This window comes from Delphinus delphis, chromosome 17 (genome assembly GCF_949987515.2).
Source record: "Delphinus delphis chromosome 17, mDelDel1.2, whole genome shotgun sequence".
In the NCBI taxonomy this organism is placed as follows: Eukaryota; Metazoa; Chordata; class Mammalia; order Artiodactyla; family Delphinidae; genus Delphinus; species Delphinus delphis.
The window spans coordinates 11,427,682-11,454,643 of NC_082699.1; the positions used below are offsets into that span (position 1 = coordinate 11,427,682).

Here is a 26,962-nt window from a genome sequence, read left to right on the forward strand (position 1 = left end):
CCTACTAGTCCTCTACACTACATTTCCAAAGTGCCTGGTCCTTACCAAAAATGGTACTATCCATGAAATTACAAATCCAACAACCTGTCTCTGACTGCAATCTCCTATCCTTTCTGTAACTAGTCTTACCTTGATTTTCACTTTGGTCCATATAGGATTAACTGCCAAGGGAACTGCCCTCCCTTCATAAAAAAACTAACAAACAGGACAACTGGATGAGAAGCAGCATAGGACTGGAATCCCTAAGAGAAATGATGAGGCAGATCCTACAACTGCCCCATCTTACTGCTTTGGAAGCAGTTCCAGACTGCGGCACAGGGAGAGGGAAGCCCAGTGAAGTCCAGGGGTCTTGCCAAGCTAGGGAGACAGAGATGAGAGCTGGGGAGGTTAGGGTGGAGTAGTATAATAAAAAATACATGTCTGGTCTTCGTCTAGTCCCTGGCATAGAGTTCCTAAAACCCTTGGAATTTTTTGATAGGAGTTTGTTATTCATAAGGAGGCCCTTTAGATCACACTTGGGTGAGTTCATGTTAAAGAAGTGAGTTAGGCTGTGTCCCCTAGATGGCCTCAGGATGCAGCTCTCACTAGAAAGACCAAGTGACTAGAGGGTGGGAACTTTCAGCCCCACCCACTGACCTGGGAGGTAGGGAAAGGCTGGAAATTGAGCTCTATAAAAACTCTTGAACAAGGAGATTCAGAGTTTCTGGCTTGGTAAATACATCCACCTGCCAGGGTGGTGTGCCCCAACTCCACAGAGACAGAAGTTCCTGCACGCAGGACCCTTCCAGATCCTGCCCTATGTGCCTGTTCATTTGTATCCTTTATAAAAATCTGGTAAATGCAAGTAAAGTGGCTTCCTGAGTTCTGGAGCCATTCTAGTAAATTACTGAACTGAGGAGGAGGTCACTGGAACACCCAATTTATAGCTGCTCTGTTAGAAACATGGATGACCTGATACTTGCAACTGGCCTTTGAAGTGAAGGCAGTCTTGGGGAACTGACTCTTACACCTGGGGAATTTGATACCTAACTCTGAGTGGTTACTGTCAAAATTGCATTGTTGGTCACCCAGCTGGTGTCCACAGAGGACATTGGCTGGTGTCAGAAAATACCCCAGGCAGCTAGAATTTGCAGAGGAGAGTAACAGAGAGGAGGGATCAGCACAGCAAGACAGCTCCAGAGATCTACGGAGGGGTCCCCAAGAATCTATGGTTGAATGCTGACTTGCACATGCCTGGAGTAAAAGACCAAAGGGCCTGGGACTAAAACCACCAGAAAGTAGGGAAAGCCACTCCTGGACCTCACACTGGGCCGAGAATAGTTTGTGACACCACCAGCCAGAAGTGAAAAGACCTCACAATGCAGGAGGAATCAGGGTGAATCCTCAGAAGAGCATCCCATTAGGAGTCTTGAAAGGATCAAACTGATCCCAAGTAACTTAAGGGCAACCAAGAACAAAGCTGAAGAATATTTATAGGGACACCAAAAACTCCAAAGCCCATACGATAAAATCTGCGATGTCTGGCATCTGATTAAAAACTACCAGACATGAAAAGCAGAAAAATATGACTATAATCAAGGGGGGAAAAAAAAATCAATAGAAACAGACCAAAATATGACAGAGGCAAAATGAGAAATAAAAGCATTAAAACAGCTATTATAATTATGTTCCATATGCTCAAGGATGGGTAGAAACACCTAAGTATGGTGAGAAAAAAAAATGGAAGATATTAAAAAGACCCAAATGTAACTTCCAGAGGACAAAACATAATGTCTAAAATGAAAACCACAGTGGATAGGATTAACAGCAGATTAGGCACTATAGAAAAAAACATCAGTGAGCTTTAAAATGCAGCAATAGAAACGATCCAAAGCGAAGGACTGCGAGAGAAAAGAAAAAGACTTAAAAGAAAAAAAAAGGAACAGTGACCTGTGGGACCACATGAGGTATCTAAAACACATACAACTGGAATCCCACGAGAGGAGTGACAGGGAAGAGACAGAAAAAACTTGAAAGATCCAAGACCAACAAATCCCAAGCAAAACAAGAACAAAACCAAAACGCGAAGAAAACCATCCATATTAAGCACATCATAATCATTTGCTGAAAACCACTGATAAAGTCACAAAAGAAGCCAGAAAAAGGCTTATATATTATATGGAGAGGAACAAAGGTAAGAATCACAGCAGTCTGCTCATTAGAAATAATTTGAGCCAGAAGATAAAACAACATCCACGGGACTTCCCTGGCGGTCCAGTGGTTAAGACTCTGCGCTTCCAACGCACAGGGCACAGGTTCGATCCCTGGTCGAGGAACCAAGATCCCACATGCCACTCGGTGTGGCCAAAAAAAAATGAAACATCTTGTAAAGCCCCAGGGGGAAAACGCCAAGAGCAAAACTGCATTACAGGGCTTCCCTGGTGGCGCAGTGGTTGAGAGTCCGCCTGCCGGTGCAGGGGACATGGGTTCGTGCCCTGGTCTGGGAAGATCCCACATGCCGCGGAGCGGCTGGGCCCGTGAGCCATGGCCCCTGAGCCTGTGCGTCCGGAGCCTGTGCTCCGCAACGGGAGAGGCCGCAACAGTGAGAGGCCCGCGTACCGCAAAAAAACAAAACAAAACTGCATTACAAAAAACGTTAAACTTCTTCAGGCGGAAAATAAAAACACCAGTAGAAATACAAATCTGTATTAAGAAATGAAGAAGGGCTTCCCTGGTGGCGCAGAGAGTCTGCCTGCCGATGCAGGGGACTCAGATTCGTGCCCCGGTCCGGGAGGATCCCACATGCCGCGGAGCGGCTGGGCCCGTGAGCCATGGCCGCTGAGCCTGCGCGTCCAGAGCCTGTGCTCCGCAACAGGAGAGGCCACAACAGTGAGAGGCCCGCGTACCGCAAAAAAAAAAAAAAAAGAAAAAGAAATGAAGAACACCAGAAATGGTAAATATGATGGTAAATATAAAATACACTTGATTTTTAAATCTTTAATCTCTTTAAAATAGCTTAGAGTAAGAGAAAAAAATACTGTAGATTTTTTATACACACACAGAAGTAAAATGTGTGACAAAAAATAGCACAAAGGATGGGAGAAGGAAATGGAAATATACGGTTGTATGATTCTCACATTATACATGAAGCAGACTGTAACAAGTTAAAGATGTATAATGTAAACCTAGAACAACCACTAAAAAAATTAAAAACAAAAAGGTATAGCTAATAAGTCAACAGTGAAGATAAAATGAAATTATGAGAACACCAACATATTCTTCAACCTCTCCGGGAACTCTGAGCCCCTGGCTCCCTCTACTCTCCTTACTAGGTCCCTCCATGACTTGACTTCTCTTCCTATTTAGCCCAGCACCTACAGTCTACTGTTTCAACTACTCTCTTGCCAAAATCCTAAACTTCCTTAATTACCAACTTGCCTGGCCAAGAATCAACCTCAAACAAATCCAACTATCTGGCTCTCAGGGCCTATGGCAGGCCTGAAGCAGGGTGAAAAAGGAGTTTCATAAGCTGTAAGCCTCATATCAATTCAGCGTTAGCAAACTAAGCAGTGAACAATCTCAACGCTTGTGAACAATCTCACCATCGTCCTCAGTTAGCAACCTTTCCCATTTTCTGTACCAACTGTGAGAGCCTTCTCCTCAAACCTTTCCCACTTCAGCAGCCCCTTGCCTTCTGAATTTAAATAAGTTCAAGACTAGTCTATTTAAAATAAACAACCCCCTTCAACCTCAAGTCTCTGTCAAGAGACCAACACACTCTCTCCTCTCACCCTTATTCCAATTCTCATTGAAATAGGACCCAAACTAGGGGCCACGCAAATTTCCCCATTTGTTACTACTGTTCACTCATACCACTGTTTTGCCTAAATAAACGTCATTCTATGAAGGTAAAATAGGAAATCTGTATTATGTACTTTGATTTCTGAAAAGAAACAGCCTATATTATTTTTCTGTATGAACTTGTGAAATTACACTAAATGGGAATTGATCATGGGTCCTTAAGTAAAAGACAATGAGTTTAAAATTTTCTATGACAGTAATTTTCTTTTAAACTTTTTGCTGTGAAAATTTCAGAAGACACAAAAGTAGAGAAAATGTGTGGTGACCCCCATGTATCCATCATTCAGCTTCAACAATTATCATCCACTAGGCAATCCTGTTTCATCCATCTCCCCCGCCGCTAACCACACTGGAGCATTTTATAGCAAATCTCACAGAACATAGAATTTCATTTGTAAATACTTCAGTATATCCCTAAGAAGTTAATGTTTTTTAAAAAATTAAGTTAATGATAATACTATTATAATACCCTGCAAAAGCAATAAGTGGTTCTTTAATATTATCTACTGTCTTGTCCACATTCATTTCAAGTTATCTAAAAAATATGTTTATGGTTGATTTGTTCAAAGTGGAATCCAATCAGGTCCACATATTATACCTGGCTGATATGTCCCTTAAGTCTCTCTAAATCTGTAACAGTTACTGCTATGCCTTTCACACACCCCAACTGCCTTTTTAATGCAATTTATTGTTCACTGAACTGGATTATTTGTCTTCCAGAAATTTTCACATTCTGTATTTGCCTGATTGCTTTGTATTGTTCTTTATCATGTTTTTCTAGCCCCCACATTCCTCATAATATGGTAGTTCCTTGTGCATTATTAGCTATGATCCTGTATATTTTCTCTTTTCTTCTCCTTTATCTTTCCTTCCCATCTTGTATTAAAACAAGTGCCACATCCATCTACTAATGAACAGATAAACAATCTGGCACACCTATATAATGGAATGAAGGAACCATAAAAAGGAATGAAGTACTGATACATGCTACAATGTGGATGAACCTTGAAAACATTAGCTCAGTGAAAGAAACAAGTCACAAAGACCATATATTATATGCTTCCATTTATATAAATGTATACAGGCACTTTTGCCAGAGATATACGCAAATACAAAGAAACAGGAAGTCACGGCTGCTTAGGGGAAGAGAGTGGGGCTGAGAAACAATAAGAGCAGAGTTTCTTTCTGAGGTGATGAAAATGTTCTAGAATTGATGGTGGTGATGGCTGCACAACTCTGTGAATACACTAAAACCCATCGAATTGTGCACTTTAGGTAAATTGCACGGTATGTGATTACATCTTAACAAAACTGTTACAAAAGAAAAACAAAACCGTAAGTGCCTCTTTGAGTGTCTTTCTGTACTGATATAATATAATCCTTAAGATTTCTTCTTAAGTGAAAAAAGGAAGTTGCAGAACATTCCATGCATGTAGTATGCTACCATTTGTGTCAAAGAATAAAAACAATATAGTATGCTACCATTTGTGTAAGAGGACTACACGTACATGTTTGCACATACAGAAATACATACAAACTTACTATTATTTGCTCTACACTTTTAACTTTTTACCATGTCATCTAATACTTTTTCAAATTCTCCTTAATTGCAAAATTGTAACACTGAGACTGAAATTACTAAAGGCAACTTACAAGCAGAGCCGAGTGGACGACAGGGGGGTTGGGATGGTCCATAAATAAAATAAGGCCGGGCAGACATCCCTGATCCTGGACAATGGCTCTACGGTTTAATGGATCTGCTGCTAGATCCCGGAGCTGGTTAACTACCGAGAGAGCATCAGGTTCTTCATTCATGGTGGAGGAGGACGAATTCATCTTCTATGCCATACACGTGAACAAAATCTTCTTAAATTCTGTAGAAATGGTTGGCAAAATTAGTTCTAGATTGGTGAGGTGTATTATGGCATTTGTTAAATAATCAGAATCACAGCACTTTCAGAAAGAAACAGATGAATCTAAATCACAAAAACTTAAGCATTTGGCAATTCCAGTCTGAGAACATAGAAAGCTAACTAACAACAACAAAAAAAATCAAGTTATTTATGTGTGTACAATGTTTAAAGAACACATGTCATCCTCATTATTCCAATAAACTTTTTAGCAATACATATTTTAACACCAAAGTCACAATAAACAAGGTCTTTACAGTTCAAACTTACAACCTTTGCTACACTTCTCAAACTGTAACACTGCCAGTGTTTTTTTCCTCTAGAACACTTCTGGAGCCTAAGACAAGTGTCTCTGAGAAAAGTGGCTGGCTGACAGCTTTTTTTCTAAATCATCTGTGAACAAAACCCAGTTTACTGGGTTTACAAAAGATAACATCCCTTAAGAAGAAGGAGGGAGTCAAAGAAGGTCATGAACAAAGAAGCCAAGAAGGGGATCTTGCCCTGTGCCTCAGGCCAGTGGAGTCTGCGAGATCAGGGTGGATCTGAACCGAATCTAACCACACCTGTCCGTCCCTGAGTGGGCCAAACTCAGAAGAATGAAACAGATTTTGAGGTGAGGTAATTCATTTGGCAGATAAGGAAACAGTCACAGAGAAGTTAAATAATTTGCCCCAGGTGACAAAAGCCAGTTAGTATAGAACTGGGCTGAAAGCTTATTTATTATCTCCTAAACTGGTCAGCAGTCGTTCCACTTCCCATACCTTCCTTTTAAACTCAGCATACCTTTTTCCCACAAAAGTAAACAAGATATTTTAGAAAATGTAACATAATAAACATACAAACGGAAATACAAAATAACAAGGAATAATTTTCACAGATGCAGAAAGTTAAAAATAGTAACTTCCATTAACCAAGTTACACAATATATTTCTTATTAGGAAGAATATAAAGGTGTTGGGGGAGGAATTCCCTAGCGGTCCAGTGGTTTAGACTCCGTGCTTCCACTGCAGGAGGCACAGGTTCGATTCCTAGTGGGGGAACTGAGATCCCCATGCCATGCAGCAGGGCCAAAAAAAAAAGAATATAAAGGTGTAAATACTTTACACAAAGTAAAGAGTTAGTTTAATGCTAATTTCAAAAACCATGCCAACTGGGGGACGTGGGCTGGGAAATTATTCTGTAACTCCAGACAGCCTACTAACGTTATTTGGGAGGAAAAAGGTAATAAAGCTGAAATGGTCTTCCCATATATTGAAATATACAAAGATATAAAGAGTAGAGCAGTAGTACGGGGTGGGAGGTAGTTGAGAGACACTTCTCCCAGGAAAGCTGTTTATACTGTCCATCTAAGAAAGCAGGCTCTACGTGAATCAGACCCTGGCTCCACCACTTGGTAAATGTGATTTTAGGCAGATCACCTAAACTCTTTGTCTCAGTTTCTACATCTGTAAAATGGGATTAGTCATAGCAGCTATCAAATGGTATACTGTCCAGATGAAATAACAATACACGTAAAAGGCTTAGGTGACACATTCTAAGTGCTCAAAAAATAATGGTTGCAAGTTACATGGAGTCAAAAATCAATGAAAAATAGTAAGATTATTCAATAAAGGGTATTGGAATAACTTCTAAGCAATTTAAAACCACTGCTAAGATCTTTAACTCGTAACACATGAGGGAAAAAAATCGTATCCCAGATAAAATACTTTAAAAGTTAAATTTTTGAAGTTTTCAAGCAAGCATAAAATAAAGGACTCAGAGAAAACAAGGCTTCAACAGGACTGTATTTGGCAGGTAATTTTCTCAAAATGAAAATATAGTTACTTCAGCAATTTTAAAAAGGATTTAACAAAAAAGCAATAGACTGAATACTGTACACAGAAATAAGACGGAAGGGTTTGCCTCTTAGGTGCTTCTATTATCAACATCCTGAATATTGCTGTTTACAAGCCAGCTTACGCATCATGAACTTTATGTCACCAGCACAAATCCTGTCAAAAATGAAAACTGCAGAACCAATCACTGGCCCAAAGGTCCAAGAACCAAGTCACATTTAAGAACCAAATACCCAGAGTAATGGCCTTTTGCTTACAACACTGGCCTTGAAACTGGAGCGCTCCATTCTCATCTAAGGAGTACTTAGAGAACCACTCAGTGGGAACGATTCTGAAAGTTATAGCCTTTCCTGCTCCTTTGAGATGAACAAAAGCCAAGAGTTAAAACTTCTAACCTTATCAGCCCATTCAGAAGGAGACGGCTCAAATTAGGATCTGCCCAGGAAAATGTAGGGAATAACACAAGGTATACCTTTTACTTTCTCTTTTGTTTAGTTCAATTCGGGCAAACAAATCCTTATGACAATGAACGCACCCCAAACTTTAACAGGCACTCTGATCACCTAAGGGATCTTATTTTAAAAAGCCAATTCTAATTCAGTAGGTGGGGTGAGGTCTGAGAGTCTGCATTTCCAACAAGCTCCCAGGTGAGATCTATGCTGCCAGAATGACGCTTTAAAAAGCTAGGAGTTAAGTGATAGATGGGAGGCACCTGTAATTAGGCAGCTGCCTGATTTTCTTTCAGCCAAGATGTACCATTCAACTCAAAGAATTATTTAGCTCTCATATACAGAGTTTAATATAAATACACAGAGCTACACAACCACAACTTAAATCCATGTTCAGTTAAGCGAGTTTTTTAGAAAATAACGTAAGCAGTGACATCAAATCTGGCTTGCCCTTTACTAGCAACTAACTCTTTGAGAAGTTGGGTTACCTCCTTTGAGTCTCAGCTTCCTCTCATAATAATCCTGAGTGGTTGTCAGGATCAAGTAAGAACTTCAGATGGTGCTAACAGTACCAGCAATTAGCAAACAAGAACGATACTTGATCCTGTGGGAACCTCTATTTGGCCATGTGTTGGGGTACACACATAAGTACACTACCACGAAAGGAGGTGCTGTAGGCACAAACGCCCCCGAGAACTGTTTTTAAAATACAGAGATGTGAACGCTGGTCTCGCTTGAATGAAGCCGAACCCAACCATGTCCTTCTGCTCTTAGTAGACACGCAGGAGCATAAAGCTAATAGAAAGTTACTAAACAACAACCTGGAGGGATGAAGAAGTGAGATGACACCCATTAATAATGTTAGGGTTTGTGAAAATCGGACGTGCAGGAGACGGGAAGGAAGTGAACAAAGCTAACATTTTCCCAGGACACGTGGGAGCAGAGCTTTAAAGCGCCTGGAGGGACGCACTGCCTCAAGGCAGGCAGCGCGCCCCGCCCAGGCCGACTGGCCGCCTGCGTGCAGGGGCCGCTTTCTGCGGCCTTCCCGGCTCCACCGCTTTGTCTGCCGTCACTGGACCCTACTTACCGCTCCAGCGTTCTAGGAATCCGGAGACTGCCGCAGCATCAGGGCCACACCGACGGATAACGTAGAGGAACCCAGCAGGCGCGGAGCGAGTCCCTCCTTTCGCAGACGCGGCCTCGGCGATGACAAACGACCCTGCTGACTTTAGGAGCCATAAAAGCTAGGACGCTGGCAGGGAAAGGCTTTACGGACTCTCCCCCATGACTCAGCCACCTCGGCCGGTTCTGCCCTCCCATTGGCTAATACCATTCCACAGACTGTAAAACATCCAATCCGCGAAGGCCTTCTTAAACTAAAGCGTTCATTGGTGAACAAGGGACATGCCCGAAGCGTTGAACAGGAGGGTCTAGGGAGAACCCGGGAAGAGTGAATTGGACCAAACGACTCTCCGTCCATTAAGCGCTAAGCAATGAAACGTGGTTCCCCCTGAGAAACCGCCGCGCTTTCCCGACTACAATTCCCAGCGTTCCTGCGGTAGAGGAACCTGTCCCCTCCGGCCTTCAGAAATTCAAATTGGACGTAACTTCTTCAGCAACTCTTTCAGTTCCAATAGGGCAGCTTTGTAATATTTCACTGGCTTCTGTGAGTCATAATTCAGAATCTTTTCAATTTTTTTCTTTTTACTGAGGATAGTAGCACTGTCTTCGTAGAAACGCGAAGGTAGCAAAGTACAGTTTTTTGTTTCTTTTAAATAGAAACTTCTTTTTGGAACTTTTTTTTTTTTTGTAAGGAAAAAGAGCATTATAATCAGGGAATTTTCTCAAATTCGTGAAGAAGTATTTTTAAAACATTGTCTTCTATTTAGTTTATCAAAGTAAGGGTTTAAATTCTTGTTCTATTCATGGCAGTCACTGAAGGTTTTGTTCTGTTCAGGTATAGGTTTTATATTCTTTAATATATCTCTAAATGTAAGTATAATTTAAATCCCACAGGCCAGTCTGATTATAATGCTTCCGTTGCACTCAATAACCTCACTGAAAAAATTCTGAATTCTCTTTCACAGTTTGATTCTGCCACGTACCTCCCATATTAAAATCCGAAGGAATTTGAGAAGCCTCTAATGGAGAAAGAGTGTGAGTGAGTATAAATATCCCCGGCTGTACAGTAGTCTCTCCTAATGTTTCTCCAATACTTTGATTCGTCTGTAAGTGAATTTAAAAACCAAACGGTTACTTCAGCCCAAATTCCTTTGCCTTCACTTGTTCTTCGTTATCCTTCTCTTCCTCCTAATAAGCTCAAGCAAAAAGGGGCAAAGTTGAGTAGAAAAGATCTCTTTCACACCGTTTGACCTATAGCAAAAACACATCTGGCTGGTTTCTACTTTCCAAAGTCACAAGAGAGAGTGGTAGTAAGTGAATACTGAATCTGAAATAAAAAGGAGAAGAGAGATGGTGCATGATGTCCAGTGACAGAAGCACCAGCCTCATTTGTAAAAATCAGCCAGACCAATTAACTGCTGAAACTGAAAAAAAAAAAAAAAAAGAAAGAAAGAAAGAAAGAAATAGGAAAAAAGGAATCGTAAATGTAGAAAACTGTAAAAAATATAAGAAGTACAAAGGGCAGAGTCAGGTTAAACATAGCCCATTTGACTGAGTAAATTAAACTTTGTTCAGTATTGTTATCAAAAACAATAACCCAGGGAAATAAACTTGCTATTTTTGCTGAGGTTAATTTGTATATTAGAAAAGGAAAAGTCGTTTGGGGTTTTCCCAACTAATTATTGATATAGGTTTTTGGCACCAGTCAGAATATATGTTCAATAGAGTTTTTGACTTTTAGAAGTTCACAATCTAAAGTTAAATATAGTCACACTTCCACATATATACAATGGACTATTACTCAGCCATAAAAAAAGAATGAAATAATACCATTTGCAGCAACATGGGTGGACCTGGAGATTACCAAACTAAGTGAAGTAAGTCAGAGAAAGACAAGTATCATGATATTGCTTATATACAGAATCTAAAAAAAAACAAAAGACAAATGAACTTTTTTACAAAACAGAAACAAGACTCACAGACTTAGAGAATGAACTTATGGTTACCAGGGTGGAAGGGTGGGGGGAAGGGGTAGATTGGGAGTTTGGGATTGACGTATCACATTGCTATACTTCAAATAGATAACCAGGGACTTCCCTGGTGGTGCAGTGGTTAAGAATCCACCTGCCAATGCAGGTGACATGGGTTCGAGCCCTGGTCTGGGAAGATCCCACATGCTGCGGAGCAACTAAGCCCATGCACCACAACTACAGAGCCAGCACTCTAGAGCCCATGAGCCACAACTATTGAGCGCACGTGCCACAACTACTGAAGCCCACACACTTAGAGCCCGTGCTCCACAGCAAGAGAAGCTACTGCAATGAGAAGCCCGTGCACCACAACAAAGACCCAACGCAGCCAAAATAAAGTAAATAAATTTATTTTTTTTAATTTTAAAAAATAGATAACCAACAAGGACCTACTGTAAAAAAATAATAATAAAAATATAAAATAATAAAAAAGTAAAAAAATAAACATTTGTAGCTGGAAATAAATAAATAAATATAGTCACACTTCTGACTTTACAGTATCAAAAAGACCAATTCTTCCTAGCAAACTGCCATTACAGAGAGTAGGTGACTGACATTAAAAAGCAGGGAGGGCTTCCCTGGTGGCGCAGTGGTTGAGAGTCCACCTGCCGATGCAGGGGACGCGGGTTCGTGCCCCAGTCTGGGAAGATCCTGCGTGCTGCGGAGTGGCTGGGCCCGTGAGCCATGGCCGCTGAGCCTGAACATCCGGAGCCTGTGCTCCGCAACGGGAGAGGCCACAGCAGTGAGAGGCCCGCGTACCGCAAAAAAAAAAAAAAAAAAAAAAGCAGGGAATGTTAGGGAAGGTGGGAGGGAGGGAGACGCAAGAGGGAAGAGATATGGGAACATATGTATATGTAAAACTGATTCACTTTGTTATAAAGCAGAAACTAACACACCATTGTAAAGCAATTATACTCCAATAAAGATGTAAAAAAAAAAAAAAGCAGGGAATGTATTCACAAAAAATAATTACCAGTTTCATAAGCACTATGGATTGTAAGCCATAGGAAAGTCTTTTAAGGTTTTAAGAATTTATATCCCCATATTAAAAATGTATGAACTCAACACCAGTGAAGTTATACTACCTGCCATTGTGAGTCATTGCTTGTGTTTAACCTCAGGCAGGACACAGCTGGAATGTCAAGTTTCTCAATGGCTGTGTTGCGTAAGACACATGAATCACCTAATGGCAGTTTTATTAATTCAATTATTTAGCAAACATTTTTGGAACACATACAATGTGCTAGAGACAGTCTTAGCAATGGGTTCAAAGATGAGGAAGAATATAATCACTGCCCTAAAGAGCTCATGGTCTAGTGCAGTGGTTTCCAAAACTTTTTGATCAAGCATCCCTTTCAGCTTAAAAAAATTTTTCTGAGCACATAGCTCTGATATATGTATATGTATTTATTTATTCACAGATGTTATACATATACTGATGTAGACTTTAAAATATGTCAAAATAGAAAATTTTAAAGGATGAGAAATAATTATAAATAGAAGCACTGAATATAAAATTGTATCCATTATTACCTCATTTACCAAAATATTAAATTCCAAATGGATTAAACACTCAAGCGTAAAAAATAAAATATTAAAAATCCTTTAGGGGGGCTTCCCTGGTGGTGCAGTGGTTGAGAGTCCGCCTGCCGAGGCAGGGGACGCGGGTTCGTGCCCCGGTCTGGGAGGATCCCACATGCCACGGAACGGCTGGGCCCTTGAGCCATGGCCGCTGAGCCTGCGCGTCTGGAGCCTGTGCTCCGCAACGGGAGAGGCCACAGCAGTGAGAGACCCGCGTACCGCAAAAAAAAAAAAAAAAAAAATCCTTTAGGAAAATTTTGGAGACTACAGCAAAGAAGTAGGGGAGACCTTAAACGAAAGTGGGAACCAAGAAATTTTTATAAAAAAGAAGAAATGGTCATATTTGACTTGTTTTAAAAAAACATTTTTTTGGTATGGAAAAAAGATACATAAGCAATGTCAATGATAATAGATTTGGGGGTAAATTTGCAACTCGGTGGGCAGATAGTAACATTCAAAAATTGATTACAAATTGGAAGTTCCCTAGCTGTCCAGTGGTTAGGACTTGGTGCTTTCACTGCCATGGCCCAGGTTCAATCCCTGGTCGGGGAACTAAGATCCCACAAGACACTAGGCCAAAAAAAAAAAAAAATTGATTACAAGTTGTCAAGAAGGGCGTAAATAACCCTATGGAAATTGGGTTAAGAATATAAATTGGTGTTTAATCAAGAGAAAATCCATATGGCCAATAAACAAGAAAAGACATTTAAATTCACTTGTAATAAGGGAATGCAAATTAATATAACAATGGGAATAATCACTTGACGCTGATCAGACTAACAAAAATCAAAATGACACAAATTTGCTGGTGGGGATACTGGGTAGGAAGAGGACTCTCAGGTAATGCTGTGAAAATGTAAATTATTACAGCGTTTTAGAACGCAATCTAGAAAAATCTATTATTAAAAATAATTCATATTTGATACAGCAATTCATTTCTCAAGAATCTAAACCACAGAAACAAAAAGCACCGGTATATAAAGACAGTAAGGACAAAGATGTTTATTGCAGCATTGTTCATGTTGGAACAACAACAAAAAAAACCCCTGAAACAACGCCAACAACATCCAACATCAAATGAATGCATATCAATAGTGGAATGTTTTAGTAAATGATGGTATAGCTAAAAAACGTGGACCATTATGAAAACTATATTAGAAAGTCATTAAGAAAAGGAAATTAGAGCTCTAGGAAGAGACACAATGTTTAGTGATAAAAGTAAGATGCTTAAAATTATATGTCGTATGATCTGATTTTTGAAAACAATAACAAATATCCTACACATGTTTATATATCTTTACATGTTATTGTGTGAGCGTGGAAAATATAGAGAGAGATATAATCTAGGTTTTCATCATATATTACATGAATAAACAGCGTAGGATCTGGGGGACTAGGAGCCCACCACACCAAGAAAAGCCAAAAATAAATAAAGTAACTTTGGGAATTCCCTGGAGGTTCAGTGGTTAGGACTCTGCGCTTTCACTGCAGGGGGCCCGAGTTAGATCCCTGGTCCTAGGAAAATAGGTTCCCACAAGCCACGCGACACGGCCAAAAAATTAAAAAATAATAAGGTAACTTTACTAGGGGGTTGTAAATGTAGTTTTATATATAATGCATAAATTTGCATTAAGTAAAATCATATATGTAATAAAGTGTATCTATGTGTTAGGTTAAAAGGCAAAAGAGTATTTAGCAGTTCCAAGGAGCTATTGTACTTTTGTAAGTATGAGAGTGACAAAATGGGGGTCACCAAACAGTCTGAGGAAGATACATAGGAGGCGGGAGGCTGGTGGGGCAACCAGTGAGCCCTACTTAGTGCCTCAGTGTCTGTAGGACCTAATTCAAAAAAGCTACATGGTGCCGTATGGTTCAGACAAATCTGAGTTTGACTACTTGCTGGCTGTATGACTAGTAGTCACTTTGCTGCTGAGGACCTCACTCTCTTCTAAAAAACAGAGATCATGGCACCTGCCTTCCAAGATTGCTGTGGAAATTAGTTAAAATAGTGTAAGTGAGAGCACCCAGACCAGTATCTAGAAGATGTTCCATAAATGTACATTTAGTCCCATGTCTCTCTGTAAAAAATCTGCTATCTAGAGAAGATCTGATAAAAGCTAATTTATAATGATAAAATTCAAGAGTGCTTGAATACTGGGGGGAAAAAAAAGAAATGTCACTGGTTACCTTTAGAGAATTTGAAGGAACCAACTCATTTTTCTGAAAACTGCTAAATAAAGAGAGAATCAAACCAAGCATTAAATTTGCCTTTCTTAAATGTACTACACTTCAGTGTAACAAAATTGTTGACATGAGATTATTCTGAAAACTGGTAGCTATTAAGAAATAAGCATCAACCTGCTTTCCTTTACAAACATGCCTCAAGGTAACCAATTAGCTAACAAATGAAAAGGGATGATAACACATCCCTTTGTGTTACTGTTTTGCAAACCATAATCAGATCAGGGATCTAGGCAGTGATCATCAATAGCTGTTAATGTTACACAAAGAAGCACGTGAACATTATGTAGCTTCTGATGTAAGAATACACCACCACATATGAAGTATTCTTGCCAAAAAATTGAGCCTAAATCAGATCAAGCCTTTATATCTAATCAGCAGTTTACAGAAAATAAAAGGAGACAAAGGAATTGTTAAATGTCGCCATAGGAATGCAATCAGCAGAGTCGTGAATGTGGGAAATTTCTATGGGACAAAATTCTCAGTTTCTTCACTAAAACAAAACAAGAAATAGTGGGGTGTGGGGGGCGCGTTCTATGTAGATTAAAACAGATTTCAGAGACTATCCACAAAATGTAATGCGTGGCTTTGTTTAACATTCCAATTCAAAGAAACCAACTATAAAAAAAATAAAAAATAAATGAGACAACCAGGTAAATGTACACACTGAATTGATGACATTAAGAAATAATTATTAATGTTTCAAGCCTGATAATAGTATAGATATGTTTTTCAAAAGACTCCTTCCTGGCTCTTTCACTGCCAGGGGCCCAGGTTCAACCCCTGGTCAGGGAGCTAAGATTCCGCAAGCCACATGGCGTGGCCAAAAAAAAAAAATAAAAAACAAACAAAAATAAAATAAAAAGACTCCTTATCTTTTAGGGATACACACAGAAATATTTATGTTTGAAATGACATGCCTGAGATTAGCTTCAAGAGAATCAAAGAGTTTGCTTGTATGAGGCCTTGTGGTTTATTCCCTGGCATCACCTCTAAACAAGAAACAACAAAAAGAGTCAAAGAAGCCAAGAAAGAGCATAGGTGAAACCAGTAGGAATAGGTGGCTGGTTGTTGAAGCTGTGTGATGGATATATGAGGATTCATTGTACTGTGCTTTTTACTTTTGTGTACGTTTAACATTTTCCAGAATTACAATTTTTTTTAAATAAATTTATTTATTTATTTTTGGCTGCGTTGGGTCTTCGTTTCTGTGCGTGGGCTTTCTCTAGTTGCAGTGGGCAGGGGCTACTCTTTGTTGCGGTGCATGGGCTTCTCATTGCAGTGGCTTCTCTTGTTGTGGAGCACAGGCTCTAGGTACACGGGCTTCAGTAGTTGTGGCATATGGGCTTCAGTAGTTGTGGCTTGTGGGCTCTAGAGCGCAGGCTCTGTAGTTGTGGCACACGGGCTTAGTTGCTCTGCAGCATGTGGGATCTTCCCGGACCAGGGCTCGAACCCGTGTCCCCTGCATTGGCAGGTGGATTCTTAACCATTGCCCCACCAGGGAAGTCCTTGCAGGCGGACTCTTAACCACTGCGCCACCAGAGAAGTCCCCAGAATCACAGTTTTAAAAACAAAACCATTTAAAAACATAAATAAGAGCTCTGTGGGTCAGTGTCTATCCCAAAATCTGGTTTACAGAAGGAAATATCACAATCTCTGGAACACAGTGACCTTTTGACCTATTTGGATATACATCTTTAAGGATTTACTGTACATCAGATCGCTTTGTACACTGATCTGAGAAAAATAGTTTCAAGGCTTAGAACTACCAAATTTATCCAATAGTACATGATTAAATCACAATAGCTTAACAAATTCTTCATTGGACACCGTGGTAAAACACATTCATTTATACTGAGATTTACATGACTGAAGCAGATTTAAACATTATTCTCTCTTAACAATACCTGCCTTGAAGCCAATAGCCCTGAACTATTAGGCATTAACCAGCATCTTCTGACTGTCCCCTAATGTGAGATCATGTTGGCCCACCAGTTAGCTCTGACCAGTAGTCCTGCAGCTTCATCTCTCCTAGACACATCCAGCCTCCCTTTGTCTTAAAGTGTCCCTCACATGGGTACTTCACTGTCCTACCCAGTGGTCTTTTACCAGCTAGGTTTTCCTAGATTCTAACTCAGGACCTCTTGAGGCCCATTTCAGTGTGATGTATTTTTTATAGACAGGCAATCAGAGCTGTCAAAAATCAGAGCTAGAGAAAGGGTCTCGATTTCCAAGGAAAGTATTGTGTAAGGCTTGCAGCTTATTCAACCTGTCTCACCAAATACGGCTGTCCTTAAACCTAATATGAGAAACAGACTGATGGACATATTTGGACATTTGTCTGTCCCTTACTTTACTAATATCAGGGTCACAATCATATGAACTGACTGTTTGTCCTTCGTGGTTATTATTAATTGGGCCCTTGTGATAAGGCATGCATTGCCCTTAGTATTTTATAAATGTTACACAATCAGTCTTCAGGGCTACCCTTTGAGGGTGACTATTTTCCCCACTGTCAGGAGATTGAGGTCAGGAAATTGAGACCTGCAGAGACTTACAGTTGGTAAGTGCAGAGGCGTATTTGAATATAGGTCTGTCGGACTTAGAAGCCCACAGTCTTTCTACAATAGAATTCTGCCTCACTATCAACCAAAATGAACAAGTGGGAATCTAACCTCTTGTTAAATCTCTGCGAGGAAACTGGCCCACAGCTGGCCTTGGTCACCTTTCTATTGCCTAATATACACTTAATAATGATAAATCTCTTTGCCTAAATAACAGCATTATAATCGTTTAATTTCCTGTTAGGAATCTGGAGGCATATAAAGGTCAAGGGACTTTTTCAAGCCTGTATGTTGAATAAGAGAGAACTCTGCTGTTTTTTTCTTCCCTATATAATAAATACTTCAACTAGCAGATGAAATTTCAGTTATTCTGGATTCTGCCAAGAAAGCTAAGCCATTAATTTGGGTAAAGAATTCCAGGATCAGAAACACTAAAAAGAAAAGTCTATTGTCTTCTAAAATCCCCAAATGGATTGCCCTGTAACCTTCTACATTTTAAGAATTAGCTATACAGAGCAACCACCTAAGTTTCTGGGAAGGAGCCTGGGTGTATGTATTTATTTTTTATTTTGTAATTTATTTAATTTTATTATACAACTTAACACATATTAAATATGCAAAAGTTATTGAAATACAGAAAAGAATACAGAAAAGTAAAACCATAATTCTACCACCCAGAGAGGAACACTATTGACATTTTGTTATATATATCCTTCCAAAGAGTTTTCTATGCATATTACAATATATTCATATTTGCTTTTTAAATCAATATGGAATCATATTTTATACATTTTTAATTAATCATGGCTCTCTATGGGTATAAGTATTTTTAAACAAATTCCAAAGTGAAATTTAAGAACCACTGATCTTATGGAGTCAGAAATTGTATTAGTTATCTATTGCTTCCTAACAAATTACTCCAAAACATAGCAACTTAACACAGTAATAATCATTTATTATCTCATAGTTTCTGTGCATGAAGAATCCATGTGTGGCTTAGCTGGATGTTTCTGGCTCAGGGTCTCTCTCAAAGCTGCAATCAAGGTGTCAGTGGGGCTGCAATCATTTCCAGGCTCAAGTGGGAGAGAATCTTTTTCCAAGTTCACTCATACGGCTGTTAGCAGGATTCAGTTTCTTATAGGCTGATGTACAGATGGTCAGAGGCCTCCCTCAGTTTTTTGCCATGTGGACCTCTCCATAGGACAGTTCACATCACGGTGGATGGCTTCTCAGAGTGAATGAAGGAGAGACCGGGAGAGAGCAAGCAAGATGGAAGCTACAATCTTTTTGTAACCTAATCTTGGAAGTGACGTCCCATCTTTCTTACTGTAGTCTATTCATTAGAAGGGAGTCATTAGGTCCAATCCACCCTAGAGGAGAGGAAATTACACAAGAGCATGAATACCAGGCAGAGATCTTTGGGGGCCATATTAGAGGCTGCCTATCACAGGGATATAAACAAAGAATTAAAAAACAAGGCAGCAATATATGTGCACCAGGAGAGGTTAGATTCAATGATATCCCAGGAGCAACTAGTACACCCAATATCTAGATTTTGATTTCTAAATACCATTCCAGGACTCCTTGAAGAAATGCAGAAATGGCTGACTCTAATGCTGGGGCAAGAAAAGTACAAGATCAGCCTGGAGTCTCTTGTAGTTCAAGAAAAAAGATGATGATCAAAAAGCAAAAAAGGGGCTTCCCTGGTGGCGTGGTTGGGAGTCTGCCTGCCGAGGCAGGGGGACGCGGGTTCATGCCCCGGTCCGGGAGGATCCCACATGCCGCGGAGCTGCTGGGCCCGTGAGCCGTGGCCGCTGGGCCTGCGCGTCCGGAGCCTGTGCTCCGCGACGGGGGAGGCCACGGCAGTGGGAGGCCCGCGTACCACAAAAAAAAAAAAAAAAAAAAAGCAAAAAAGGAAGGACTTCCCTGGCGGTCCAGTGGTTAAGACTCCGTACTCCCAATGCAGGAGCAGTTCGATTCCTGGTTGGGGAACTAAGATCCCACATAACGCACAGCACAGCAATAAATAAATAAGAAAAAATAAAATTTAAAAAAGCAAAAACGGCACATGAGCCAACCTAAGAGAGCTTCCAATGGTCAAGCTAGAACAATTTGAGCAAAAAAATAAAAATCATATATAGAATATAAAATGAAGTATAAAATAAATATACATGCATATTTATAAACAAATTATTGAATACAAATAAATAAATGGGGGGTGGGGAGAGAGTGAATCTTCTTTACAGAAGAATTCCAAATAATTTGTATAGATATTCTACTCCAGAGGGTGAAGCTTAATCTCTTACTCTCCTTCAGAGTGGGCTGGATTTAGTGACTTGCTTCCAGAGAATAGGGAAAGAGGGGAAAAATGCCACTTTACAGTGGAGAAGCTAGCAAACACTACCATGGTCCAGGTGATTGGGGTTAACATCAGCAGTAATTAAGTCATCATGTACCCCTGATATGATGTGCTGAGAAGGGCATTCCACCCATATGGTATTTTTCCCAAAATTTATAATTCCAGTCTAATCATGAGAAAAAACATCTGACAAATTCAAATTGAGGAACACTATACAAAATACCTGACCAGACTCCTCAAGACTGTCGTGGTCACATCAAGGTTATGATAAACAAGGAAAGACTGAGAAACTCTCACAGACCAGAGCAGTAGTCTAAAAAGACATGATGACTAAATGCAGTGTGGCACCTTGGATTGAATTCTGGAACAGAAAAAGGATTAGTAAAAACTGAGTTAAGTCTGGAATTTGTACCGGTGTTGGCTCCTTAGTTTTATAAATGTATTATGATAATGTAAGACGTTAGCATTAGGGGAAACTGGGTGAGGAGTACACAGGAACTTTTTGTACTCTTTGCAAACTTTTCTGTAAATCTAAAGTTATTCCAAAATAAAGTTTATTAAAAACAAAAAGTAAAGCATCCTACTTATAATTTTTTTTTTTTTTTTTTTTTTTGTTGCGGTACGCGGGCCTCTCACTGTTGTGGCCTCTCCCGTTGCGGAACACAGGCTCCGGACGCGCAGGCTCCGGACGCGCAGGCTCAGCGGCCATGGCTCACGGGCCCAGCCGCTCCGCGGCATGTGGGATCTTCCCGGACCGGGGCACGAACCCATGTCCCCTGCATCAGCAGGTGGACTCTCAACCAATGCGCCACCAGGGAAGACCCCTACTTATAATTTTAAAAGTGTGATGACTGGAAGATTTCCCCCTAGGTTAGCTTCTGGCTGAGCTCATTTCAAACTCTCTTTCTCTTCCACCAGCTAAATACTTCTAGTGCTAGGTGCCACGGGACACATCCATTTGTGAGATGGAATAAAGCACGGCTAGGAGTATTCCTGGAAGCCATTCCAACACCAGGAGAGTCAGCAATAACTTAGGGAAGTGGCTCAAATTCATCTCAACTCTTTTTCCCTCATCCAGATTCCCCAAATGCCCACGGCCACTCCAGGGTACCTAGGATGAAGGGAAATGTGAAGGAAAGGAAATTGGAACGGAAAAAAGCCTTAACCAATCCCTGTTGAGGAGAGCTTTAAGACATCTTCCTTTTAAAAAGAGTCGAAAGCTACATGTGATAAGGTGAACTCGGTGCTAGGGGCCCACCTTGGGTCTTGGAAAGACCTGTTGCAAGTCCTGGGGCCCGGGCAGAAGCTTCATTAGCTTAGCAGAGCTCCACCCTGGGAAGATCTCAGGAGAAACAGGTGAACTTTGTCAGAAATGCCGCCATGCTTTCTCCGCCCCTTTAGCTCAGAAGATGCTGCTCTTTCATCCCAGCCCAAGCATTAACTCTTTCCGGATGTGCTGAGAACCCGGGGCAGGTGTAGGCAGGTCTCCCAGGCCCCTCCATGTCTCCATTATAACATTTGGTTATATAAATTAAGTTTGTTGTTAGCCTGTAGGCTCACTGAGGGCGTGGTTCAATGCTTTTTAAAATCTTTGTACCGTCTTAGTGGGCCCCAACAAGCCCTTGTTGAGTAAATGAATTAATGCTCTTGCTGAAGGAGGGAAGCCCTCGCCAGGGAGAGACTGGGGGTCCCAGGATAAGAACATCGGCGCTCCGCTGTCTGCAGACTGACCTCTGGGATCAATTACAATGGGAGGGTAAGAGATGCAGCTAATCAAGCCAATCAGCAACAGCCTCTTGAAAGGCCATACAGAAATAGGTTTCTCATTCTACCTGTGAATCTTTTATCAGCACTACACACGTTACCATGCTTAATATATTGTTAGCTATAAGTGTAATAATCATTTTCATGACAGAATGATTTGCAATCCAGAGTGTCCTAGGATATTCAGCTATTAAAAACCATGTGTCCCAGCTATTAAACAGATGCTGGAACTGAAGACTCAGTAAAGTAAAATCGTCATCCATCAGGCACTTTGTACAACCCCACACCCTCGCTCTCTCTAAAGACACCGGGGATACAAAGTCTGTAAAAGGCAGCAGAAGATAAGCCGGGTGAGCACCAAGTCCCTACAGCGCGGGATGAAAAAGCTCCACACTGGTTAGCTTAACAAGGGCTTAAGATTCACAGCTTCTTTCAAGGTAATGCACACTTGCGGCTACACTCATCATGTGATTCTCCCTGCACGCCTAGAGCTTCAGGCTTACAAGGCACTTCCCAGGGCAGGGAAGTGAAAACGAAAAGCAAGGTGCACGAGCAAGCGCACGCCCCCAGCCGAGCCCCGCGCGTGCGCACACTGCGAAGGGCCGCTCCAGGCGCTTCCGGCGGTCCTCTAGCTTTCCGCTCCCGCTCTCAGTGCCCGCCTCAGGGCCGGAGGAAACCGCTGATTGGTCATCCTGGCCCGGGCTCGGGGCGGAGATCGGGTGATTGGCAGCAACGCCCCGGGTCAGCCAAGCTGGAAGCCGGAGTTGCTGCGAGGGGTGCGAGGCTGCCGCGCGGCTGAGGTAAAGTGGGGCTAGCGACTCTGGAAAGCGGTCGGCGTGGGGTCGAGGAGGCGCCCCCGGGCCAGACGGCGGTGGGAAACCCTGGTGACAGGGTAGGCGCTGAAGGAGCCGGGCTCGGGCTTGCGGGGAGGCCGGCGGGCTCCGCGGACCGGTTGGGTGTCTGCGCCGCTGCTGGAGGGAGGCGGAGAGGATCTGGGGCAGCCAGGGTGGCTGAGGACCCGGGTGGGGCGGGAGCTTAGGCGGAGCAGAGGGAATTTGGCCGACTTGCCCCGAAGGCTGGCACTCACCCACCCCGCCGCTGCGCCCCCCCGTCCCCGGGCTTCGGTCGGTCGTCCGGAGCCCGCAGTTGGCCCGCTGGCCGTCTGGAAGGCCCTTGGCTGCGGTTCCCGTGGGTGTTGCTCTTTCCCGGGACCGGCGGCCGGACTTCGCGGGCGCACCTCCCGGCCAGGCCTCGGGGATTCGGAGGGAGGAGCACGCCTACCGGGCGGCCGGGGAGATTCAACCAGCTTCCGCTGACCGGCGTTACCGTTGACTTTCCACCGCTCAGGACTTTCCCAATGTCTTCCTGACCAGGACCAGGATTTGCATTAAGCCCCAAGGGGAAAAAACAAAAATCGACCTTTGGACATTTAAAAACACATTTTTTTATGGAAATCTGCAAACTCTACAGAGGTCGAGAGAATAGGGTAAAGAACTCGGTGTACCCATCACTCAATTTAACCAATTCAACAAGTATTAAATGGCCAGGCTTGCTCCCTCTCCCCGGGTTATTTTGAAGTGTATCCCAGACATATCTTTTAATCTCTTTTACATATTTCTCATGATCAGTAATCATACTTTTCCAGTCATTTGCTTTCTAGAGAGGTTGAGTAAAGTGAGGCACACTTGAAGGCGTAGACAGCGTTAATTTAGTTTGCGCTGCAAGAATGTGGGCAGTTCTCTGACGGTGCAGTTTCATTACCTGTTGCTCAGCTTTTCAAAATCACTGAAAACAAAGGTTTTCAAATAATCTAGTTTTGTCTGTAGCTTTACTGCTTTTGAGTAGCATTATGTATTGATTATTTATTAAAATCTTTTGTATTGATAATTTATATTTACCGAGGTTTTGATATGTATGAAGCACTGTGAAATTGTTTCCACCTATTCATTTAACTTTTACAACAGCTGTGTGAAGTAGGTATTATCCCATTTTACAGGTGAGGGGAAAAGAGGCTTAGAGAGGTTAAGCAATTTGCCTGCGATCACACTGATGTAAGGGGCAGGGGGCTGAAATTTAGGATGCTGACCCTGGTCACTGCAAAGTTCTTGCTCTTTTAACCACAATTGAATGTCCTAAGAATTGTGGAGTAAATTAACTGCTGTGGGAAATTCTGTTGAGCTACAAATCCATAATGGGGGGAGAAAAAAAAAACCCTGGGTATTTATGCGTACAGTAGTAAGCTAGGTATTTTTGTTTCTTGGAAACAATAAAAGGTTAATACAATTGAATTTAAAGTTATGAGCAAAGTATATAAGTATAGTTCAGTAAATAGAATTTAAAACATTTATTTTATAGAATATGTCCAGTTAAAGAGGAAGGGAAAAGGGAAAAAAAATATGTATCAATGAATAATCGCTACCTCTTTCGGCACTTAGCATATACTGGCAATGTATACTGGATACTTTAATCTGTATCCCTCATCTTTTCTATCTTATATTACTTCTTAGAGAGCATCTTCATCTTCATCCAAGTAGTTTTAGAGGAGTAAGGTCTAGAAAGAGACAGCTGGGCTTGTTCGGAGGACAGCAGAGAAGACCTGTTAAACTGGAGTTTAGGATTCCTACTGTAGGGGAGTAGTTCAAAAGTCTAGAAGTAAAGTTCGACTCACACATGGAGGAACTTGAATGCCAAGTTGAAGGAGTTTGAATTTGAGCAAAGAAGTGACATGATCAGTCTCATAAGAAGATAGTGAGCTGGCCCTGTCAAAAATGGCTTCACCTGAGATGTGAAGCAATTAGTGAATTAACCTGGTGGAAATAGAAGTTGGTAACTGGTGAATGTATGGATATAAGGAAAGGAGTGGAGAAAAAAAAAATACTCTGAAGGAGAGGAAGAGGGACTTCGCTGGAGGTCCAGTGGTTTAGACTCTGCACTCCCAATGCAGGGTACAGGGGTTCCATCCCTGGTCGGGAACTAAGTTCGTACATGCCCAGTAGTGCAGACAAATTAAAAAAAAAAGAGAGGGGAAGAGACAGCGTGGTACAGTGGTGCAGCAGGTTCTGAAGTGCTGATAAACTTCAGTTTCTACCCCTTTGTTTTCTTGGGCAGTCTTGGTGATGAGTGTTATTACTATATAGCTGCTTTTTGAAATGTTAACTACTCAGCTGTTCATCTGTTCTTTTATGTTTATTTACTGTTGATACAACTTACACAATTTAGATAAGCAACAAATAGTGATACTGTAATCTCACCATGTAATGATACAGAAGTGCATAAACATAAAGAAGAAAAGGTAGAGAATTCCCTCACCAGGCCTCAGACACAAGCAGTGTTAAGCTTTGGTATCTTTTCAAATCTTTTCTTTTATGTACATGTGTACATAAAATATCTATTTCACCACTATTTCTATGCTTTGTTTTATTTTTTAAAAACAGAATCACATATGTGTTAGTCATTTAGATTTTTATCATGAAATCCTTTCATGTATAGCTTTTTGTTTTAATGGCCATAAACTTAGAATAAGTATGTTGAATTTAACTATTTCCTTATTGATGGACATTTAGTTTGCCTCTAGAGTTTCTCTTTTACAACTGATACTTCAGTAACTACCCTTACTAGCTTTTAAAAACTAAACATCTTTCTTGAAACTAACACAACATTGTAAATTAACTATACTTCAATTAAAAGAAATAAAAAGTATTGTTAAAATTTGAAAAAAAGTGAACACCTTTACTTATGAAGGTATAATTTACTGAATTTTTCCATAAGGGAATTTTTTAATACACATAATATGTAGGGGACAGTAATTATTACACAACTTATCAAAATCACGTTTATAGTGAATTTTCATCAGTTTGCTTGGCCCAAGGAAGCACTTTTAGTTAGTGAAAAATATTATTGACTTCCAAGTAGTGTGAATATTTTTTTTCTACTGATGTCCAGGACCACTTAAGATATTTGAGCAGTCTTTTCGAAAGATTGTTTTAAAATTGATGCCAGGATGCTTAATTCATTTGCATGGGAATACTTAAAATAATACTTAAAGGAAATTCCTATCTCATTCACAGGAGGGTTATATGTCAGAGATCCTCACATGAAAATGGTACATCTTTAGTTCAAAAGGAAATATAAAGCTACCTCTAACTTCTTTTATAGCATATGGAGAGAAAGTTAACTTCTAAAAATGTTACAGAAAATGTCCTTTAGAAGTTTAGTTTCATATCTATAGCCCATTAACTTGAAAGAATTTTCATCAAGTTTTAATTAGGTTATGTTCTTAGGTTTCTTATCTAAACAGCTTTTTCTTTTGTTTTTGAGAGATGTAGTACAGGTCATGAGATTTATTCATTTGTGGACTGAAAAAAGTTAAACTTATTATATGTCAGACTCTGTGCTAGGTACTGGGAATGTAGCAGTGTACTTAATTAGTATGAATAGTATAGAATATTAATTCAGAATATTGCCAGTAAATTGTACCCATAGGTTGAGTACTATGTCATTGTTTTATAGTGTGGTAAGTGTTCTGACTTAAAGTCTCAGCCCAGACTGACTTGAAGTATAGCAGTGGTCACTAGACTTGAATTTCAAGTTTAATTTCCAGAAAGGGTAGGGCTTTGACAACTTTTTTTTTTTTTTTTTGCGGTACGCGAGCGTCTCACTATTGTGACCTCTCCCGCTGTGGAGCAGAGGCTCCGGACGCGCAGGCTCAGTGGCCATGGCTCACGGGCCCAGCCGCGGCAGACCGGGGCATGAACCCGTGTCCCCTGCATCGGCAGGCGGACTCTCAACCACTGCGCCACCAGGGAAGCCCTGACAACTTTTTATTATAAGTGAGCATTAAAAAAAAAAAAAATCAAAAGTAACATTCATCTACTGTCCCCACATCCTAAAAGAAAAAGCATTTTAATACTAAAAACGTAAGAAGGACATATTCTCAAAATAAAGGACAGTAACTTTTTTTTTTAAACATTTTATTGGGGTATAATTGCTTTACAATGGTGTGTTAGTTTCTGCTTTATAACAAAGTGAATCAGTTATACATATACATATGTTCCCATATCTCTTCCCTCTTGCGTCTCCCTCCCTCCCACCCTCCCTATCCTACCCCTCCAGGCGGTCACAAAGCACCGAGCTGATCTCCCTGTGCTATGTGGCTGCTTCCCAGGAGCTATCTACCTTATGTTTGGTAGTGTATATAAGTCCATGCCTCTCTCTCGCTTTGTCACAGCTCACCCTTCCCCCTCCCCATGTCCTCAAGTACGTTCTCT

The 26,962-nt window shown here is 40.9% G+C and overlaps 2 protein-coding genes across 2 annotated transcripts in view; one reads left to right on the forward strand and one right to left on the reverse strand.

The window, feature by feature from the left end:
* The window catches only part of ARMC1 (armadillo repeat containing 1), a 34,492-nt gene extending 25,183 nt beyond the window's left edge, over positions 1-9,309 (reverse strand). Inside the window, exons 1-2 of the mRNA XM_059994706.1 lie at positions 9,122-9,309; positions 5,494-5,714 (exon numbers count right to left, since the gene is read on the reverse strand). Of these exons, the coding sequence (XP_059850689.1) occupies positions 5,494-5,676 (183 nt within the window). The 5' untranslated portion in view covers positions 5,677-5,714; positions 9,122-9,309. The remainder of the gene's footprint in view (positions 1-5,493; positions 5,715-9,121) is intronic.
* Positions 9,310-22,428: 13,119 nt separating this feature from the next.
* MTFR1 (mitochondrial fission regulator 1) overlaps positions 22,429-26,962 on the forward strand; it is a 67,187-nt gene continuing 62,653 nt past the window's right edge. Inside the window, exon 1 of the mRNA XM_059994710.1 lies at positions 22,429-22,495. The gene's annotated coding sequence lies outside the window, so the exon portion shown is untranslated. The remainder of the gene's footprint in view (positions 22,496-26,962) is intronic.